Source organism: Hippopotamus amphibius, chromosome 9 (genome assembly GCF_030028045.1).
Source record: "Hippopotamus amphibius kiboko isolate mHipAmp2 chromosome 9, mHipAmp2.hap2, whole genome shotgun sequence".
Classification (NCBI taxonomy): Eukaryota; Metazoa; Chordata; class Mammalia; order Artiodactyla; family Hippopotamidae; genus Hippopotamus; species Hippopotamus amphibius.
Genome location: NC_080194.1, coordinates 131560698 through 131581614, shown reverse-complemented (window position 1 = coordinate 131581614; position 20917 = coordinate 131560698). Strand labels below are relative to the sequence as shown.

Sequence of the window (20917 nt, the reverse complement as noted above, 5' to 3'; positions counted from 1 at the left end):
TACCAAAGAATAAATTTCATCAAGTGGTGGACTGAGAATCAGGAAACTATTTTAACATGATGGGCTGGATGTGGTACATGAAGACACGGATGTCTTTAGTGAGTGATCTGGGCACCTTGCACATTTATAACTAAACACATAAGTGGCATATTGAGGTAAAAGAAATGCTTTGGTGAAGACAAATCTTGCATCCAGAAACTATAAAATGTATAAATTTAAACAATTTTTTAAAAGTTCAAACTAGGGTTAAGATCACATTTTACTTTGAAAGATGGGGAAATATCTAGAAATTCAGGCTAGAAAGATGCTCATCTGATGAATTTTAAAAGGCTACACTATGTTTAATGTATCCTTGAATACTGTCCAGGACTGTGAATTCTGGAGTGAGTCATTTAACAAGTCCAAGGCTTAGAGCAACAAGGTGTATGTAACTCAATCTACCTAAGGATGTCTTGTCTATGTGCCTAAATGGTTCAAGTGGGCAAGCGTTTCACTGTAGAAGTGATCTGATCAAAGAAAAGATTCTGATGTGATACATTTTTCTGGGCCAAATTAGAATCAAAGCTCTCTAGAAAACCTGCCCTCAGGGTATCAAAGAGGTACCCTGAGCAATTAGACCCAGTTGCAGCCAGCACAAGCTTGGTCTCTTAAGAAGAGTTCATCGTTAGCCTCTGTTGGGCACTGAAGTCCTGAATCCTGACTCATTCTGCCCTTGAAAATCCTCATATCTGTCCTGGGCAGCAGCCAAAGTGTACTTTGGTGGAGGACGGGGAGAGGGAAGCACAGGAAATCAAACTACAGTCAGAACCTGACCAGCCAATTAAAAGCTAAAGGGCCGCACACACGAGACAAGAGGCTGAGGCCCCGAGACGTCTCTGAGCTGTCAGATTCCGGAGCGAGAGAGGAAACTGTCAGATCCACCCCTGACCATGGGGGGCAGGACCAAAGATCTAGTTAAGAACCAGCCCGTGCACGTGTACAAGCGGGCCATCACTGGGCCAGGCCCACCAAGATAGTACCATTAATTCCAAGCTCATTTATTTGCAAACAGGGCTGCGCTGGGTGCCCTACTGATACAGATTTCACAGGCGACAAGGCCACTGCTGCTGAAGGTCGGTCCCGGGTTGACAGGGACGGGAGGACTGGGAGCAGAGCTGCGGGTGACGCACCTCAGAGGGGAAGCTCACTCGCGGTCCCTGCTCCTGGCACAGGAGAGAGAGGACTGTTTCACGCTCTTTCTAAATCACATCACTCCAGAAAGCCCCGCCTCCTCAGGCCTGTGCGTCATCTCACTAAGCCTGAGCCTCGCACACCAGCATACTTAGGACTGGTGGTGTTCTTGGCAGCTTTGTTCTTGTCTTAAGTAAGTTGTGCGTAGCTATAGGCTTGAGGAGAGATGAAGTGAAGTTGGGCGGGGGGGGGGGGTCCTTCGGGCTGCAGAGAAATCCTTCAGCAAGTGTGGGTCCCAAAGGTGTCCACAGTCTAATCCCAGAGCCTGAGTGCATCTTACCTTACACAGCAAAAGGGACTTTGCAGAACCTGAGGTAGAAGATGATCAGAGATTATCGGGGATGGGGGGGGGGGGGGCAACTGGGAGGGGAACTGTGATCCCAAGGGTCCTTATTAGAGGAAGAGGAGTCAGAGAAGGAGGTGTGACTATGCTGACAGAAGCAGAGACCAGAGTGATGTGATTCTGGCTTTGAAGACAGAAGGGAGCCACAAGCCAAGGCATGTGGGGGCCTCTAGCAGTTGCAAAAGGCCAGGAACGGACTCTCTCCTGGAGCCTGCAGAAGGAATGCAGCCCTGCCCAGGCCTTAATCCTAGCCCAGTGAGACTGGTTTTAGATAAGAGACCTGAATCGTCTTAGACCACTGCATGTGTGGGAATTTGTTACAACAGTCGGAGGAAGTGAAAACACAGTGAAAGACAGACACGTTCCCAGTTCAGCCTTGAACTAATTCCCTTAGTGAGACACAGACAGGCCGCGTTCCCTGCAGGTGTGGTGGAAGGACAGTTTAAGTGCAATGCTCTCTGCAAATGAGAATGTCTTACAGTGATAATTGTTGGTTACGTAGAATTTTGTTTTATGACATTCTGACATTCTGGATGGGTCCCAACATTTGTATGAGCCTGCATGTCATTAGATTAAATCAGTATAAAGTCCCCACCCCTCCCCGCTCTTCATAGGAGTTATTGGACTCCTTGCTATGAACAAGGGTAGAATTTCTAAGTCTTCTGTTTTTATGGGCTCAACTCTACTTTTCTTCAACAGAAAAAAAAAGCACGACAGATTTATTCTGGGCCTGAGATAAACCTGCTTCATAACTGTTTACATTATGTTCCAGCAGACCCTGATGTGATCAGATTTCCAATCTGGTTTAAACACAGAACTCTCTGAACATGTAAACGTAACGGTCAATAACAGTTTTCTCTCTGGAATTCCCAAGTGTGGGGAGCGGGTTATGGAAACTGGCTCTGGTGTTTCTATGATGAAGACTGCAGGAAATCCTAGGCAAGGCGCCTCCTCAAGAGAAAAGCTAGGGAAGTCACGGCTAATGGAATCTGCAGGCTTCGTCCATGTGATAGTGCTGTGGTCCCCATGCTTCCTGTGCTTCAGCACCACCCAGAGTGTCTGGTAAGTCCCCCGTGCTGGGCCCCAGCCCCGGAGCCTATGTTCCAGCAGATGCAGGGGGGCGCCTGAGAATCTGCATTCCCAGCAAGCTCCAGTGGGGCCGATGCTGCTGGCCGGGGGCCATGCTCTGAGAACCACAGGAGTAGAGGGATGCCCCCCTCCAAGGCCTGCTTTCTCCCAGATCCTGAGAAGGGTCCACGTTACTGCATCTGACCCCACTGTCCCTGCCAAGCTAGTTAATATACTGCAGTAGATGAAGTGTCTCTGTCACCCACGTGACCGGAAGCCAGGGGTTCTCTGGCTTGGCTGCATCCTGGAGTCACCTGGAGAGCTTTCAAATCCTTCAGTGCCCTTACTCCAGACCGATGAACTCAGGGTGGGGGTGGGCGGGTCTCAGAGATTTTATTTAAAGCTTCCCGAGTGATTCAAAGAGCAGCCAAGATGGAGAACAGCTGCAAACGTGACAGATGAAATGATGCTGACCAGCTGAAGCGGACAACACACCGGGCCCTGGTGTCCGGCTCGGCTGTCATCTGCGGTGCTCCTTGCACTGTGACACTTAACTGGTGCTCAGTAAATGCTGGCTGGATGAATAGATGGACGCTAACTGACCAGCAGGTGAGTGGAGAGCTAGCGCCTCCCTTCTCCTGGCTACTTGGATGAATACACAGGAACAAATTGGGTCATTTTCAGTGACTAACCTTCATGAGGTAGTAACCCTATAATAAAAGGAGCTCCTCTGAGAAAGCCCTGCTTGGGAAATAACTACACATTCTTAAGTCCAAATAAATATCATGACAACCCTGGATGAAAAGTAGAAAACATTTTTTTTTTTTTTTTGGTTGAAAACAGGAGCTGGTAAACTATGCCCCACAGGCCAGATCCAGCTGCCACCTCCTCTTATAAATAGAGTTTTACTGGCACACAGACACGCCCACATACATCCACACTGTCTGCAGCTGCTGCCGTGACGGCAGAGCTGGGTATTTTCAGCTGAAATGGTACGGTGCGCAAAACCGAAACCTTTGCTCTCTGGTCTTTTAACTGAACAGGTTCGGCAGCCCCTGCCCTAGAGGAGTGAGAGGACAGACACAGACAAAACACAATGGGATTGTCTCTCGGGGGTGGAATGATGGGTGACTGTTTTCTTCGTTCCTATTATGTCTCATATTAGCCAACTTTTTGAGTTATGTAAAGGAGCACAGAGACTTCCCTGGTGGTCTAGTGGGTAAGACTCCGTGTTCCCAATACAGGGGGCCTCAGTTTGATCCCTGGTTGGGGAACTAGATCCTGCATGCATGCTGCAACTAAGAAGTCCACATGCTGCAACTAAGAGTTCACGTGCTGCAACTAAAGAGCCCACATGTGGCAACGAAGATCCCATGTGTAGCAACTAAGACCCAGCGTAGCCAAAATAAGTAAATAAATAAAATAAACATATATTTAAAAACAGGAGCACATATGTTTAAATCCCCAATGGAAGGAGAAGACAGAGGCACCAGCTGGAGGTGCCTGGCCCCCAGGCAGTGACAGCACCTACCTTGTTTCCAATGGCCTTTTTGGGTGGGAAGTTATAGGCCCTCACTTGAGGGTATTTGTTCTGTAACTTGTGATGCAAACTCCTGAACTCCGCATACCGCCGGTACACGGTCCACTCGTCATCTTTTATCCGGATGTAGACCTTTTGAGAAAAGGAGTGAGAAAGAAAATGTAAACGTCTCTTAAAACTCTCATTACGAAGGAGTGGGATTCTGGCAATGCTCTCCCCATGAAAACCAGCTCTGCTGGGCACAGAGGAGGGACTCAGTGTACTTAGTGCACAAGTGGGTACATGAGAGATCACTCCATCAGGCAGGCTGCAGGAATAACACGCTGTACGTCAGCTTCCCAGTATCAGCAGAGCTGGACATCCCAATTAATTTCAGAGATGCAGCTGTCATACTTTTGTCACATGCGTATTTCAGCAGTGACAGACTGTGCCTGAGAGGCCATGCATCCTCACTGGCCGTGTGTTTCCTCCTCTGTAAAATGCAGCTGATGAACAGCACCTCCTCCCACGCTGGTGTGGAGCACAGTTGGGCATGTAAGCCCTGCAGCTGTGCCTAGGATCACATAGCCCAGCACGCGAGGGGGTGGGATCACCTCGGGAAAGAAGGAGGGAGGGACAGAGGGAGGGGGCCAGAGCTGAGATCAGCCCAGCTGGATGGAAGGTCACATCAAGATGGGATAAAGACACCTGGGGCAGGACACTTCTTTATTGTAATCAAGATGTGACTCTCAAGAGAACATTCTAGAGGTATAAAATGTAAGGGCTGTTTCATCTGCTTTTTTACAGGCCCTCACACGTTCCAGGGACACACATCAGCTATGTCTCAAGGCAAAACAGAGAACTGGGAGAAAGATCGATGCATTTTAAAAAATTACAAGAGTGAACAACAGTCCAGAGAGCGAAGTCTCCGATGATAAACAGCTATAGTAATCTGCGATCAGTGAATGTCAATACAAATCTTAAAATCTCTTTAACCATAAAAGTAGGCATCCCTAGCGACCATCAAGGTCTCACAATATTCTTGTAAATAAGATGAAGGAAGGAGAATTTAAACCGAAGAATTCCAATCAATGGATGGAAGTTTCCAGTGGAGTTAGATGGAGAAACAGAGGCTTACCAAGTTTGTTAGAAGCCCCCAAGCTAAGACAGACAGTAAATACACTGGATGACAGATATCAAGTGATCTCAACTGGCCTGAGGAAAGAGTCTAATGCAACATGATGAAATTTTAAAAAATCAGTATAATCCAAAAACCCAACACTGTAAGTATAAGACAGAGGAGATACAGCACAGCAATGGCCTATGGGACAAAGATTTATAGGTTTTAGTAAATTCAAGCTAAGTGAATAATGTGAAAGGGCCACCAAAAATGCCTATGTACTATTTACGCCTCATTAAAAGCTATATGATATTTATAGAATAAAGGAATTGACAAGTCTTGCTCTATTCTAAATTGACCACACCAACTTAGGATTTGGTTGTGACCTGTTAAAAGAGGAACTGAAACAGGTTTGGAAAGGCCCAGATCACTTGTTTCTCCAAGTGTGGTCTGTGGACCAGAAAGCATCAGCATCATGCGGTAAGATGGTAGAAATGTAACACCTCAGGCTCCACCTCAGGTGTACTGATTCAGAATCTGCATTTTTTTAAAACTTTTTATTTTATATTGGAGTATAGTTGATTAACAATGTTGTGTCAGTTTCAGGTGTACAGCAAAAGGATTCAGTTATACTTACACATGTATCTATTCATTTTCAAATTCTTTTCCCATTTAGGTTGTTACATAATATTGAGAAGAGTTCCCTGTGCTATACAGTAGGTCCCTGTTGGTTATCCATTAAATACAGCAGTGTGTACATGTCAATCCCAAACTCCCTAATTATCCTATCTGCATTTTAACCAGAACCCCCAGTGGCTCATACACACTTTCAGGTTTAGAAGCACAGGCCCTAGAAGCTGATTTACAACCAAATTATCAGAAGAAAGATGGAAGACACTGGAGGGTGATAACCTGAGCCTCAGGATAGAGGAGGTAGAGCTCTGAAGGCTGTAATGAGGAAGCAGAAAGACCAAGATGATGTGTTCTGGATGATTCCAGGAAGCAAACTTCCAGCAGACAGAAACTAGACAAAGACAGATTTCATTAGGAAAGAACTTGATAGCAGCCAAAGCTGCCCAGAGAGGAAAAGGCATGTCTCAAAAGGTTTCCTGGCACTAGGTATTCAAGCAGTGTTAGGATGACTAATAGGACTGTTAACACAATTATGCAAGGGTTTGCTTTAAAACAGTGAAGGATACCTTAGACCCCAGAAGCATCTGGAAAGGCCTGGCTAGTTGTGGAGAACAGGAACTTCAGGCATTCAGTCTCCACAGACCGAGATGTGATGGATCAGTTAGCAAATAAACCCAGCAGAGCTCATGGGACTTTAATGCAGCACATCTGGGCCATTCTTTGGGTCCTCCCAAGTCACAGCAAGTGCTAGTTGCCCACTCAGTATTCACTTTCCCCCAGTATTTCTGGGGATAGCAATGTGTTCAGAGAAAAAAAAATTTAACTGCATTTTCCTATGTCTCTTGCAGATAAGAGTGGCTAACGAGATATAAGCAAAAATCACTGCTTGGGGCTTCTAAGAAAGCTCTTAGGGACTTCCCTGGTGGTGCAGTGGTTAAGAATCCACCTGCCAATGCAGGGGACATGGGTTTGAGCCCTGGTCTAGGAAGATCCCACATGCTGTGGAGCAACTAAGCCCACATGCCACCACTACTGAGCCCAAGTGCTGCAACTACTGAAACCCATGCACCTAGAGCCCATGCTCCTCAACAAGAGAAGCCACCACACTGAGAAGCCCGTGCACCACAACAAAAAGTAGCCCCTGCTCGCCCCAACTAGAGAGAGGCCATATGCAGCAATCAAGACCCAACACAGCCAAAAAAAAAAAAAAAAAAAAAAAGCTATTAGGAGAGATCTGGCTCAGCTGATGAGTGCCTTTTTTACTCTTCTCCCTTTCTTTTTCTTTCTTTCTCAAACACAGATGTGACGACAGGCGCTCCAGAGGTCATTTTATGCTCATGAGCTGATCGTGAGAATGGAAGTAGAAAGACAGAAGGACCATGGGTCTCTGACAACATCACGGAGCCACCACACCAAATACTAGACTATCCAAAACTTTTTCTTAACAGAAGAGAAACAATCACCTCTAATTTGTTCAAGCTAATGTTTTAGAGGTCTTTGTACTACTGGCCAAATGCAGCTCTGCTCCCATACATCTTGAATGGACTGTATCTGCTTGCAGTCTATTCTTACACAAGTCCAAAGATGCCCTGAAGAGTGGCAAAATCAATCACTTATCTGATCGTCATGCACAAAACTAATTATCTAGATCAGGGGAGGTAAACTATGGCCCCGTGGGTCAAATCCAGCCACGCCTATTTGTTCACCTATTGTTTATAGCTGCTTTCACAACACAATGGCAGAGCTGAGCAGCTGCAGCAGACCATTCGGCCTGCAAAGCTGAAAATATTTACTTTCTAGCCCTTTACAGAAAACCTCTTCTGATCCCTGATTTAGATACTCAGGAAGTCCTCATTATTATTTTTCTACCAACACACCCAAACCTAGTATGGAGAGGGGCAGTGCTTTCCCAATATTACCAGCCCTTGGGTGGGGCACAGCAGTCATCTGGGACCTAGTGTTCCAAAGCTTTCCTGGTGATTCTGATGAGTGGGTGTTACAGTTTGAATGTTTGTGCCTCCCCTCACGCCAATGTACATGTTGAAATCCTAACCTCCAATGTAGTGGCATTGGGTCATGAGGGTGGAGCCCTCATGAATAGGATTAGTGCCCTTATAAAAGAGGCCCCAGAGAGACCCCTTGCCTCTTCTGCCAGGTGAGGACAGTGAAGAGACAGCTCAGGAAGCAGGTTCTCACCAGACCCTACATCTGCCGGTGCCTTGATCTTGGACTTCCAGCCTCCAGAACTATGGTTTATAGTTGTTACAGCAGCCCAAGTGCACTAAGACAAAGGGCAGTTTGGAGGCCCCTTGAAGTAAAGCACAGACTATTCCTCCTCCCCATGTGTTTCCTCTTTTATAAAATGGAGCTGATTTAACAGCACCTGCTCGCAAGGCAGTATGGAGAGTCCTCAGGTATATAATGGAATCACATACACCGGCAAACTGATTTGGGGAAAGAGGGAGGGGCCAGAGTTGAGATCGGCCCAAATGGATGGAAAGACCTCCAGATGGGATAAGCATAACTGGGGCATAAACCTTCTTCACTTTAATCAACAGAACACTCTGGGGGTACAACATACGAGGGATGTTTCATCAGCTTTTTATAGGCCCTCACACCTTCCAGGGACATGCAGCAACTACACCGCAAGGGAAAACAGTGGGAGAGAGATCAATGCATTTTAAAAAATTACAAGAGTTAAGAACAGCCCAGAGAGTAAAATCTCCAATGATAAATAGCTCTTATAATCTGCAATCAGTGAATGTCAATACACATCTTAAAAACCTCTCACATAACCATAAAAATTGGCAACTCTAATGTGAGTTATAAATTATGATTCTACATTTTTCATAACACATTCAAGAGCCAAATGCTTCACTCCACGAAAGCGCTGAGTCCTTCCTGCTTCTCCAATGGCCCCTTCTGGGCCTTGCATGTGGGGACCTCCTCTTCTGTCCATGTCTTGAAGGTGGAGATTTTTCCCCTGGCCCCTCCTCTCTCCTCCACAAGCATCCACTCCCATGTCTGCACATTTCACTTTTAGGTTCAATGATTCTCAAATTTTCATCTCTAGTCTGGGGCTCTGATGTGAACTCTGGACTCAGAGCTGACAATGCTACATCCACACTCAGGATCCGCACCTCGCTCTCTCAGCGAAAGGACCACTGAGTTGCCTGAGCCAGAAATCCGGCATTGGCATCGATCAGTGCTGTTCCTTCCCCCACATCCAAGTAGCGAACAGCAGGGCCTGCTGAGCCCACCTCCAGAGTCAGCCCCGCTCCTGCCCGGGCCACTACAGCAGGCCTCCAGTTGCCCTTCTGGCCTCCTTTGTTTTCCCCATTCAATTCATTTTCACCTCCCCAGTTCACACTCCTTCAACAACTGTTCATGAAGAATGCTCATACCAGAGACTGGATCTGGGGTAGGGACAGTGGGCGGCCCCCGTGGGCTTGGAGGGCTCCTGCATGACTGCAATCATCTTCAGGCTCCATCCCTCGCTTTGGCAAACAAGGAGGATGCCAACTTGCCTGCACTTTCTTTAAAATTCTTTAATTTCTTCAATTCTTAACATTAAAAAAATTCTTTAAATTTCTTCAATTCTTAAAAATTTATTTGCAACCAGGATGGTGCCAATTTGTTTGCATTCTTTAAAATATCCTTTAAAATGTTCAGATCAGGGAATTCCCTCGTGGCTCAGTGGTTAAGAATCTGCCTGCGAATGCAGGGGACACAGGTTTGAGTCCTGGTCCGGGAAGATCCCACATGCTGCGGAGCAACTAAGCCCGTGCGCCACAACTACTGAGCCCATAAGCCACAACTACTGAGCCCATGTGCTGCAACTACTGAAGCCCACGTGCCTAGAGCCCGTGCTCCACAACAAGAGAAGCCACCGCAATGATAAGCTCACACACCACAATGAAGGCCCAACACAGCCAAAAAATAAATAATTTATTTAAAAAAGTGTTCAGATCAGAGCAAATATCCTGTCCTAGAAATAGCATCATCCCTTGGCCCTCCAACTCTCTCCTAGTTGTACCCCCTGCTCTGGGGGACAGCAGACATTCAGGAACTCAGAACTTCGGAATGCCAGGGTTAGAAAGGACCTCAGAAACCATTAGTTCAACTCTTCCTTTCGCAAGTCAAAAGACTCCCTCCTCATGACATATCCTCTTTGATGTCTGGCTCCAGGGGGTCAATGGCTTGGGGAAAGCCACCTGGACTGAGGGTTTGAATAAACATGTCAGAGGGAGGGAAGGTCATGGGCATGATGACCAGGTTGGGGAGCAAGATCCTGGTGGAGGACAGGAGGGGATCTGACATCATAACAGTGTGATCGGTAAGGAGATGCGATGCATGGAGGCAGTTAAGAGCACAGACTCTGCAGCCAAACTCTGGGATTCAAACCCTAGCTCTGCCGGTGCACTAGCTGTGCACCCTGAGAAAGTCAGTTCACTTCTCTGTGCCTATGCCTCCTTCTTTGAGAAATGAGGACATTACCTCCCTCGCTGACTCTTGGGAAGATTAAATGAGTTCACACATGGAATGGGCTTAGAACAGCACCTGGTATATAGAGGATGTCACGTAAGTGTTTGATGAATAAATAATTAAAAATGTAACCTATTGGCTGGGTTGCCACTCGGAACTGACAAAGATTTGGACTTTGTAAGTTTCTGATCTTGGTGATCAGCTTGAACAGTCATCCCCTCCAATGGTTTGACTGATGGGAACTGGGCTCTACTGGGACATCAAGATGGTCTGGGCTGGCTCATGAACTGCAGGGGGATCCCAGAAGCTCAGCACCTCCACTGCCTACCAGTTACATGATGTTGGGCAAATTGCTTCTTTCTGAGTCTCAGTTAACGCATCCGAGAAATGGGTATAATCCCCCCGCCCCCCAAGAAAAACCCCAACCATGCCTGAAAGCCTTCATAAAAATGCCAGAAGGGTTAACTGCTGTCGCTATTATTATTATTGCTATTGTTACCACCAACATTAACAGCATGAAATTCTGCAAACTGGAAGCAGCACTGCCACAGAAGTCACACCTGTCTTAGCTTTACGATCTCCACCATAGGAGCTCTGCTTAACAAAGGACAAGTATGCAGACTACTGCTGAGCCTGAGACCAAGAGCTGAGAGCAAATTATGCTGTGGGTCATTAAAAACTCTAAGTAAAAATACAAATTATCATACCCCTCCCCTAAAACGCTCCATAAACATGACTCCCAAAACATGTTATTTCTCAGGAGTACCAGACAGCAGCTCTGTCCCTGAGACCAGATGGCATGGCCCCTCCAGCCACCATGTGCGCTCCTGGGAGGACACTTGCTTCTTCCAGGCCTCGCTCCCTCTTGCATAAAATGCAGGGGCTGAACTAGATGAGATGGCCTCAGGTCCCTTCACAGCCCTCCAGTTCTGGTCCTCTGAGTCCTCAGGTGATTCCTAAATCCCATGGACGTCACTGGGCCTCTTCTACCCACATCCCGCTCCCACTTCATTGCGGAGACCAAGGTTGTTCATGGAATCAGGCAGCAGGTCTGACCTTGGGCTTGATTTAGGAGGATCTCATACTCAAGGGGAAAGGCAACCGCAGAACCACCCCTGGGGCTTCTTTCTTGGAAGCTCAGCTGTCTGAGTCGCCCTGCCAAGCAGGAGAGCAGCTTCCTGGGAACACTGGGAGGAAACAACTGATGCCCAAGGGGGAACCGGGCAAGTTTAGTGACTGTCCTGCCTCTGCCGTCATCATTAGACTGAGGCCCTCTCACAGGTGAAAAGTGGCCCGTGGGCATTTCTGGACCAGCCTCTGTTCCAGCTGGAGGCCATTTGATAATGAGGGGAGGGGAGAGGAGGGGAGCTAGTTACGGAGCCCATGGAGACCAGCAACACACTTCTGGTCAAGCGCCCCTGTTCTTGGCTTCTGCTGTGGTCTGGATGTTAACCAAATCCTCAGCTCTCCCATCAGCAGTCACAGTTCTGAAGCTCCATGAGAAACCCCAGCAAGAGTCAAGTACACTGCCAGACCTGGGAGAGTAAAACGATACTTTCCAGAATTCTAATAAGACATTAGAATTTAGAATATTAAATACCTTCAATGCTGACACTTGCCATTTATGGAGCACCTACTATGTGCAGGGCACTCTGCACGCCTCACCTCTCATCCTCACGTGAGTCTACAAGGCAGCCGGTGTGAACTTGCCCTCCTCCAGATGAAGACGTGGGCTCCGAGGGCGTGTGTCCCTTGCACAGGGGAAGTGGGGAGATGGAAGATCTGCCTGATGTTTAAGGTCGGCCCTTTCTCTTACAGCACGCTGCTGCAGAACCCAGGCTCCCGAGGGCCCCAGGGACCCCAAGCCAGAAATGCTGGCAACTGACAAGAAGGTCCCTGCTCAATAGCTCTGAGGCCCCAATGCCCCTCTCCTGGGCAGATCACATGTCCTCACAACAGTCTCCTTGGCACCAGATGCTTCAAGTGTGCTTTCTCATTCATGCCTCTCCCTTCAGGAATCTAATGCCATTAAAATTGCCCAGAACTACCCAAACAGTCCATCCTCAACAGCTGTGCTTTTAGCATCTGAAATAGGGAAACTTTCTCTGCAAATTAAGTTGTCCTTGAATTATACTTAACCAAACTGTGCACTTATTTCACTGAAGAAGTCAAAGGGCTTACGTCCAAAATTATTAGGTTTTTGTTCTTGTTTGTTTTTGTTTTTAAAAGGCTCACCTCCTCCAAATTAAGTTTGATAGGACCCAATTCCTTCCGCTTGAGCCATAAAGATAATAATTCCTTGGAGGAATAAAAAGAGTTGACCTCTTCCAGCAAAGCCAAGTTCCCTTTTAAAATAAGCAATAAAAAGACACTTGAAGTCCAATCTCCTCGACTCAGCAAAAGAAAAATAAAATAGGAGGGTAATATCTGTAATCAGGAATTGGGGCAAACTCTCTCCTCTCTATTTTAAGAGGAAAATTCGAATCTTGAGGCTTCTTTTCCATTGGGAAGAATGACCCCAGGGACGCCTGTAATAATACTGGGGGAAGGAGTGGTTAAGTGGGGGAGAGGAGGCAAAAACCTCAGCCTGGATGAACTGAATCCAGAACAAACCCTTGTGTAGACAGTCCCTCCGGGAAGCACTCTCATTTAGAAGATGAAGGCCGCCTGCCCGGGAGGGGGGGCCCCCACACCCTGTGCTCCTGCCCGTCAGCACCACCCATCCCCTCTGCTGAGCTCTCCCCCCAGCTTCTTTTGCCTGCTTTTGAACTTCATCTAAATGGGCTCCCACAGAGTGTGCTCCTTGGTGTCTGCTTCCTTCTGCTCTGTACTGCGTTTGTGGGATGCTTCTGTGTGGAGGGGGTAGCACTCAGTGCCTGCCCACGGTATGGACCTGCCACAGCTTACACACCCGCTGGGCTGGGATAGGCATTTGGGTTGTTTCCAGTTGGGACTGTTATGAGTAAAGCAGCTCCAGGCGTTGATGCACTTGGCTTCTGCGCTCATTTCCTTTGGGATCATAGCTGTAAGTGTGAAAGGTAAAATCAGAAAGCTATCAGGAGAAAACCTAGAAGGATATCTTTGTGACCCTGGGGATGGTAAGGATTCCTGCTCAGAGCACAGAGGGCACAATTCTGGGTGCTGGAAATGTCCTCTGTCTCTGGGCGGTGGTTACACAAATACCCACAGAAGTAAAGGTTAATTGAACTATACCTTTAAGATTTATGCATCTGTGGATAAACAACAAGGTCCTACTGTACAGCACAGGGAACTATATTCAATACCCTGTGATAAACCACAATGGAAAAGAATATAAAAAAAGCATGTATATATGTATATAACTGAGTCACTTTGCTGTACAGCAGAGATTGGCAAAACATCGTAAATCAACTACCGGCAACAACAAAAAAAGATTTATGCCTCTGATGATATTTATGTTAAACCTGGATGTAAAAGCAAAAGTCAAAGAAAGCCATGCCCACACTATCTTCCAGAGAGTGAGCTTTTACCCTAATTTATGGTGGTAGGATGTCTAAGCTAGTCTGTGAGCTTCCATGTGGACCTGACACAGTCAGATGTCAGTGCTGGGAAGGGGTCCAGGGATGGGACTCTGGCCTCAGGGAGACCTGGGTCTGAATTTCAGCTCCACCTCTTGCTAGCCAAGCCATCCTGGGTAAGTTAATGCACCTCTTCAAGCCTCGATTCTCTCTCTCTCTCTCTCTCTCTCTATATATATATATATATATGAAGAAGGGAGGGAGCAGGCGGAAAAGGAAGAAGGGGGGAGGGAGAATGAAGATTTAAGAGCTTGTTCTCAGGGGGGCTGAGGTCCCAGCTCTGCTCTGAGGGTCTGCTGAGCACAGGCTCTTTAGCCAGCAGCACGCTGAATCTTACGGACGTGTGACGCCTGTCCTGGGGGAGGCAGATGAGCACAAAGGGCATGGGCTGTACAGGGAGGGAGGCCTGGGTTCAAATACTCCACCTCAATCAAGTCTCAGCTTCTCAATCTGTAAAATGGGGCCAAGACCAATCTTGTCGGGCGGTTGTGAGATGCCATGCCTGGCAGGCGGGAAGCCATGGCAGCTGTTAATATGGTAACCCCATCACCTTCATCATCATCTGCCTTTGTGTACATGAACTTCCCTATTACAGAATTAGGGGTAATTATAGGATGTGCAATCATGAAATTAAAGCAGGTAATTACCATGCCTAATTAATTGTCGAATGCTAGGCAGGCAAGGAAACACAAACATAACACACAGTCTGTGGGCTGGGCAGTTAAACATCCCCTCTGCTTCCAAAAAGCTGTCAACGGAAACAGTGGAGTTCAGTAAATGACCTTCTCGGGCGGGTTTTCAAGCGTGCAAACAAAACCTGGGAAGCGCTGCTGGCGCTGCTGGCTCAAAACGAGCTCGGTACACGGGCATTCGTACAGCCCCATCCCACAAGCACCAAGGTTCCCGGACAAGCTGCTACTTTAGGACAGGGACCTCATAGGAGATACGTGACGGATACTCCTAACCTCTGCAAGGACCAGAGAAACCTGCTGATGTGAAAGCAGCAAGAGCCTGAAATAAATGTTCATTTACACGCTACTTGTTCAGAAACTTCCTAGAGCAAATGTCTGCCTCTCCGTTTCCAGCTTCAGGTGACTTATTATCCACACTCCTCCTCATTATCCACAAGCAAAAGAACCCAATGCTTTCTTCTTCTTTTTTTTAATAAATAAACAAATTTATTTATTTATTTATTGGCTGCATTGGGTCTTCGTTGCTGCGCTCGGGCTTTCTCTAGTTGTGGCGAGTGGGGGCTACTCTTCACTGTGGTGCGAGGGCTTCTCACTGCAGTGGCTTCTCTTGTTGCGGAGTACGGGCTCTAGGTATGCGGGCTTCAGTGGTTGTGGAATTTGGGCTCAGTAGTTGTGGCTCGTGGGCTCTAGAGTACAGGCTCAGTAGTTGTGGCTCATGGGCTTAGTTGCTCCACGGCATGTGGGATCTTCCCAGACCAGGGCTCGAACCGGTGTCCCTTGTGCTGGCAGGTACGTTCTTAACCACTGTGCCATCAGGGAAGTCCCCCAATGCTTTCTTATGTGTATTGTGATATTCAAGAGTGAAAGCTAAATTACGTGAAGGTCCTCAGAATTAGAGAAGATCATGTACCATTTAGCAGCGCCAATCATGTCCCAGACATTTTACCTACAATTTTCACCAAAACCCTGCAATTTTATATGTCTAAAAATGGAGTCTTAGAGCAACTAAGCAACATGCCCAAAGTGACCCAGAGAGTGAGGAGCAGAACCGGAACTGGACCTCACGCTGCTGCCACACACAATGCCCATGCCACATGGTCTCCGCCCCAGAGAAAAGCAAGCACCGTAAACACTGAACTCAGACGCCCCTTATGAGGACTGTTATATGCCGAGAGTTAGATGACATCAGCATAAGAAAGAGTCTTTTAAAAATGGTTTTAGGTTCCTGATTCATTTTGCTTCCTTAATATCCAAGGAAGAAAATGATTTGTGTTTTGGTTGGCGGCCTGTGGTAATGGATCCGAACAAAACTTTGCTCTTAATGAAATGGCTTCATGTGTTATTAACTATAAGTGTCCTCATTGCTAGAACAAAATGCCTGAATTACTGTATGACCACGCTGATGGAGGGATATTATTGCAGCCAAATGCCGAGAAGAAGAAGAATAACTTAGCTGGAGGAAAACGACGTGTTGGTTCACTGGGTTATGTGGACGAGGCCGACTTGTAAAGGTGGAAATGCAGTATTTACTAGGAATGGCCAGCATCATCCCCGTTCCTCTTAAAGAAGGGCAGAGGATGAGCAGCTGAGAAGTGAAGAGACCCCGCCCGGGCCCTGCTCCACCTGGAACAGGGATACGGCACTGATGACTGATGCTGGCTGAGGGGCTGACTCTCTCTCAGGGACTGCACCATGGTGCACACGCCAGGTTCCAGCCAGAGCTCTACTGTCTCTGGACACGACCTCAATCTCATGCATAGCCAGAAGGACCCAAAGACCACCCTTCGCAGCAGAAGACACTTGACTTGGTTTTGAAGGTGATGAGAGCCAGACACTGGGTTCAGGGCGTTGACTTTTCCTTCCAGACCCTGCTCAGGGCAGTTGTCTTCTTTCCCCCACCCCTTCTGGACCCCAATCAGAACTGGGCGTTCCCTCCCCAGAGGAAGCACTGGTGCCTCTTATGCACCAAGCTCGGGGCTGGGCCCAGGCATATTATGGAGAATAAAACAAGGCACAATCCTGCCTTTTGGAGCCCACAGTCAGCCAGGGCAGACAGCTGCCCTTATGCAAATAATCACACATGTGAACATATTTCACATGGGCAAAGAGCTGTAAGGAAAAGGACACGGGCCCTGCAGCTGTGCTAGGCCTGGGAATGGCGTCAGGTTAGCCACAGGGAGGTTTTGATCTGGGATGGAAAGCAATGAGTCCAAATGGACCAGTCATGGAATGGAAACAGCTCTGGGGCAAAGGGCAGGGCATGTTTGGAGGCCAACTTTGGGCAGGAGGAGAATGGAACAGAGGAGAAGTGAAAGGAGGCCAGGGCAGCTGGGCAGGAGAACAGGGGGATGTGAGAGGATGCTGGAGGTGGGCAGAGCTGGGTTTCACATGTCACAGATTAAGAAAGGGGCAGGAGCCTCAGGGCCTTTGCTCCTGCTGTTCCCTCTGCCTAGAATGCTTGTCCCCTCACTCCTGGAGCCTTCTGCATCAACCGTCCCTACTGATCCACAGCACCAGCCTCCACTGGCACACTAGGTATTCGTCTCTTTGTCTGTTTCTTGTTCGGCTCTCTAAGCCAAAAGCGACGCTCCGTGAGGGCAGGGACCAGGTTGATTTTGTCCACTGCTACATCCGCCACCCCAGCACAGGGAGGCCCTCAATATACATCCACTGATGTAAATAAAGTTTTAAGAAGGATGGAATGGGTGGATGGACGGAAGGACAGGCCCTGGGTGAACACCGGTGCTGTGCTCAGATGTCAGTGAGAGCATGGCCAAGCTCAGGCCCACAAAAGCAGGATGTCTGCCCCTCCCGTGTCTGTGCGTGTCCTGAATGGCTCTGCGTCCAATACACGAAGCAGGGGCTGCTCAGAGCACGGGACTGTCACCTTCATCTAGCGGATGTGGAGGGGGCATAATGAGAGCGCAGACCTCCACTGCAGTGAACAATGGCGCTTTACGTACCAGTGAGCGCTCTTATACTACTTTTAGATTATTGGAGAGAGGACACAGATGTAAGCCTCTAAGAAGAGAGGAAAGTTTTTTTTTTAAATACTAGAGCCCATGAACCAGGGCTGGCCTGTTCAACTGTACTTTCATTTGCCATCTTACCTTACGGAGGCCGAGCCACTGGTCCAACAACAGCCAGTCAGAAGGGGAGTAAACACTGGGGCCCAGGTCCGCCTGACTCCAGTTGCCATCCCATTGCCATCCACGAAGCTGGCGACAAAAGCGGCAACTCTGGTCCCTTTGACTGACTGAGTTTCTGACCCTGGAGCCTACCCTGTGGCTCTAAAATAAAGTCTCTGACTAGATAAGCCACAGGCAGGACCACTCCCGGTGAGGTGCAGATGCAGGTGGACCCTCACAGAGGACCCATGGGGACAGCCTCCAGGTTACGTCACGCCTGCGACGTTAATGGACCTTCCAACCCACTCAAGTCCATCAGGGACCCTCTGCTTCCCCTGACACCCACCGCGGCCCCCTCAGCCCCAACCACTAACAACAGCCTCGGCCAGAGGACTAAGGAGGAGACAAGAGTGAAACTGCCTGTGCTCTGGGCGTCACGGCTCTGCCCCGCGCTGGGGCGGAACCCCCTCCCGATGGGGTGGCCATCTGCCCTTTGAGGTAGCTGGAGACCAGAAGGAAGGCAAAATCATCCTTCGGGGACCCCTGGACGTGAGGGCAGCCGTGTCCAGCAGTTGCAGCTGCAAGGTCTCCCCTGTGCTGTATTTCTCTGCCATGAGCCCTACCCTGCTGGCCCAGTTTTACTAAAAGTTCTAGCCTGGGACGTCCCAGGTGGCGCAGTGGTTAAGAATCCGCCTGCCAGTGCAAGGGACACGGGTTCGATCCCTGGTCTGGGAAGATGCCACATGCCGCAGAGCAACTAAGCCCGTGCGCCACAACTACTGAGCCTGCGCTCTAGAGCCTGTGAACCACAGCTACTGAGCCCGAGTGCCGCAACAACTGAAGCCCGAGCGCCCAGAGCCCATGCTCCACAACAAGAGAAGCCAGCACCATGAGAAGCCCACACACCACAACGAAGAGTAGCTCCCGCTCGCCGCAACTAGAGAAAGCCTGTGCACAGCAACGAAGACCCAATGCAGCCAAAACCAACACAGAAACAAAATAAAACAAAAAACCCACCTAATTATAAAAAAAAAAAGTTCTGGCCTGGTCTCTGTTGTGCTGAGGGGACAGAGTGAACAGGCCCAGCTGTCTTCTGGGGTTCAAATAGCAAAGTGAGAGAAGGCACTGTACCCCCCACTTCCCCATCCCAAGCCAGAGCAAAGGTCACCACAGGCCAGGTGCCCAGCCATGTATGAGGGTCATCTTCAGCACGGGCAGCAACACCAGAGGTCATGGAAAAACCACAAGGGGCAGGTCCCTGAGTGCACGTGAGACAGTTCCCAGGAGACTCAGAAACAGCTGGAGCCATGTGATGGGAGCTAATCTCCCGCAATCAAGCTGCCGGGGGCTCCAACGATCACATTTGGGAAATTTTAAAAGGAAATGTGACCTCATCCTGCAGTCACACGCCGCAGTCTGGATATGTGAGTCACGCACCTCATGCCCACCCCATCCCCAGCCATGCACACGGCAACAGACGTTCACTTGATAAAAGCTGGTTACTCTGTTTGTAGCATTGAAATTACGAACAGAGTTTTAGACTCACTGAAAAAGTAGTGAACCCTTCTGCTTCTCTCTTCACGGATGTAAATACCAGCCAAGTCGTCCGGGGTGTGGGGAGGGGGGCGGGGGAAGCAGAAGCTGGACATCTGTTTACCCTGAAATAATTTAATTTAGAGACCACTTATGATATAAGTATGAGGCTAATCACATGTGTGTATGTGTGCCATTATATCACTGAAAATAACCAGAAGGATTCGAAGCAAAACATTAACAGTGGTTATTTTGGGATGTTGGTAAATTTTTATTATCATTATGGTTTTCCCAGTTTCCCAAATTTCTTGCTTCTATTGAATACAGACTTTGATGACGGAAAAATTAAATGATATATTTCAAGTAAGAGGGACTTCTGGTGGGCTCTGAGAAGAGAACGCATAGCTTACCCTCCCTCTTCTCTCCAAATGCAATTGGATAAATGTTCAAATACAGAGTTGTTTTGAAATGCATGGCCACATCCAAAAACAAAACAATTATCTGTGTCATTTAGGAGGAAATCTGCACAAGTGAGCGGGGTGGAGATGCAGGGCCCTGACGCTGGGGCCCGGGGACCAGGCAGTCCTGCGCATGGCATGAGACCAAACTGCACATGCGTGTGAAGGCAGAACGGGGGCCCAGGATGTCTCCGATACTGATCCCCATATATGCCTGGATTCTGCCAACATAAGGAAATTGAAAGGAAAATGCTCTTGGAAGATCTGATGTTCCAAATTGTTTCCCAGCCCCAAACAGCTGTGATATTGCTGTGATAGATGGGAAGTTACTTGTCGCTCTGTTTTCCCAGAGCTCAAGCCTTGGAGGAGGCTGCTGGTGTGGGAAATTCGTTTTAAAAATAAAGTCCCTTTGCCTCAGAGAGAAGGGTCCTGGTGAGAACTTGCTCTCCGCTGCAAAAAAACTGCTTGAGTGGGAAACCAACCCTTGTCTCTAAGTTTCACTGCAGTCATGAAAGAAGCAAAACCACCTGACAATGTCCTCCTAAGCTGAGCTGCACATACGTAGGTATTCAACCTACTTCAGCTCACCCAGTGTCTACTGAGCACCTACTAAGCGCCGGGACCCGTGCTGGCTGCAAGGAGATAGACAGAGGTGGACCAAAAGCTTGGAACTAGGGCTGCCTGGGTTCCAATCTTGATTTCACCTACTTTACTGGCTGTGAACTTTAGTAATTTACTAAACCTCTCCACGTGCCTTAATTTCTGAATGTAAAAGTGGGGGCAATTTTAGCACCCACCTTCTAGGATTGTGTTTAAGATCGACTACTTTGCTTGGCGTGTAGCTGTTTAAAAAAAAGGTTGGCTGTTATTAGCCAAAGCTCTGGCCTGCACTAAAGGTCACACGTTAGTGAGGCCGACAGACAAATGGTCAAAAACTATAGTCTGCTGGAATCAGTGCCATGACAGAGGGAAGCACGGGAGGCAGGGAGACTAGGAGAAGCAGCATGGAATGCAGTGTGGAGTCCATCAAGGAAAGCTTCCTGGAGGAGGTGATGTCTAAACAAAACCTTGAAGGGTGAGGGGAAGGAGGGGAAGGGAGAGGACAGTTCAGGTTAAAGCTGCCTGAGTTTTCTGCTTTGCTTGATTACACC

At 48.2% G+C, this 20917-nt stretch overlaps 1 protein-coding gene across 2 annotated transcripts in view; it reads right to left on the bottom strand.

The window, feature by feature from the left end:
• The window catches only part of SNX29 (sorting nexin 29), a 559063-nt gene that overhangs the window by 94171 nt on the left and 443975 nt on the right, over nucleotides 1-20917 (bottom strand). For both annotated transcript variants that reach the window (XM_057748481.1, XM_057748484.1), the window contains one exon: nucleotides 4173-4313. In XM_057748481.1, coding sequence (XP_057604464.1) covers nucleotides 4173-4313 — 141 coding nt within the window. The remainder of the gene's footprint in view (nucleotides 1-4172; nucleotides 4314-20917) is intronic.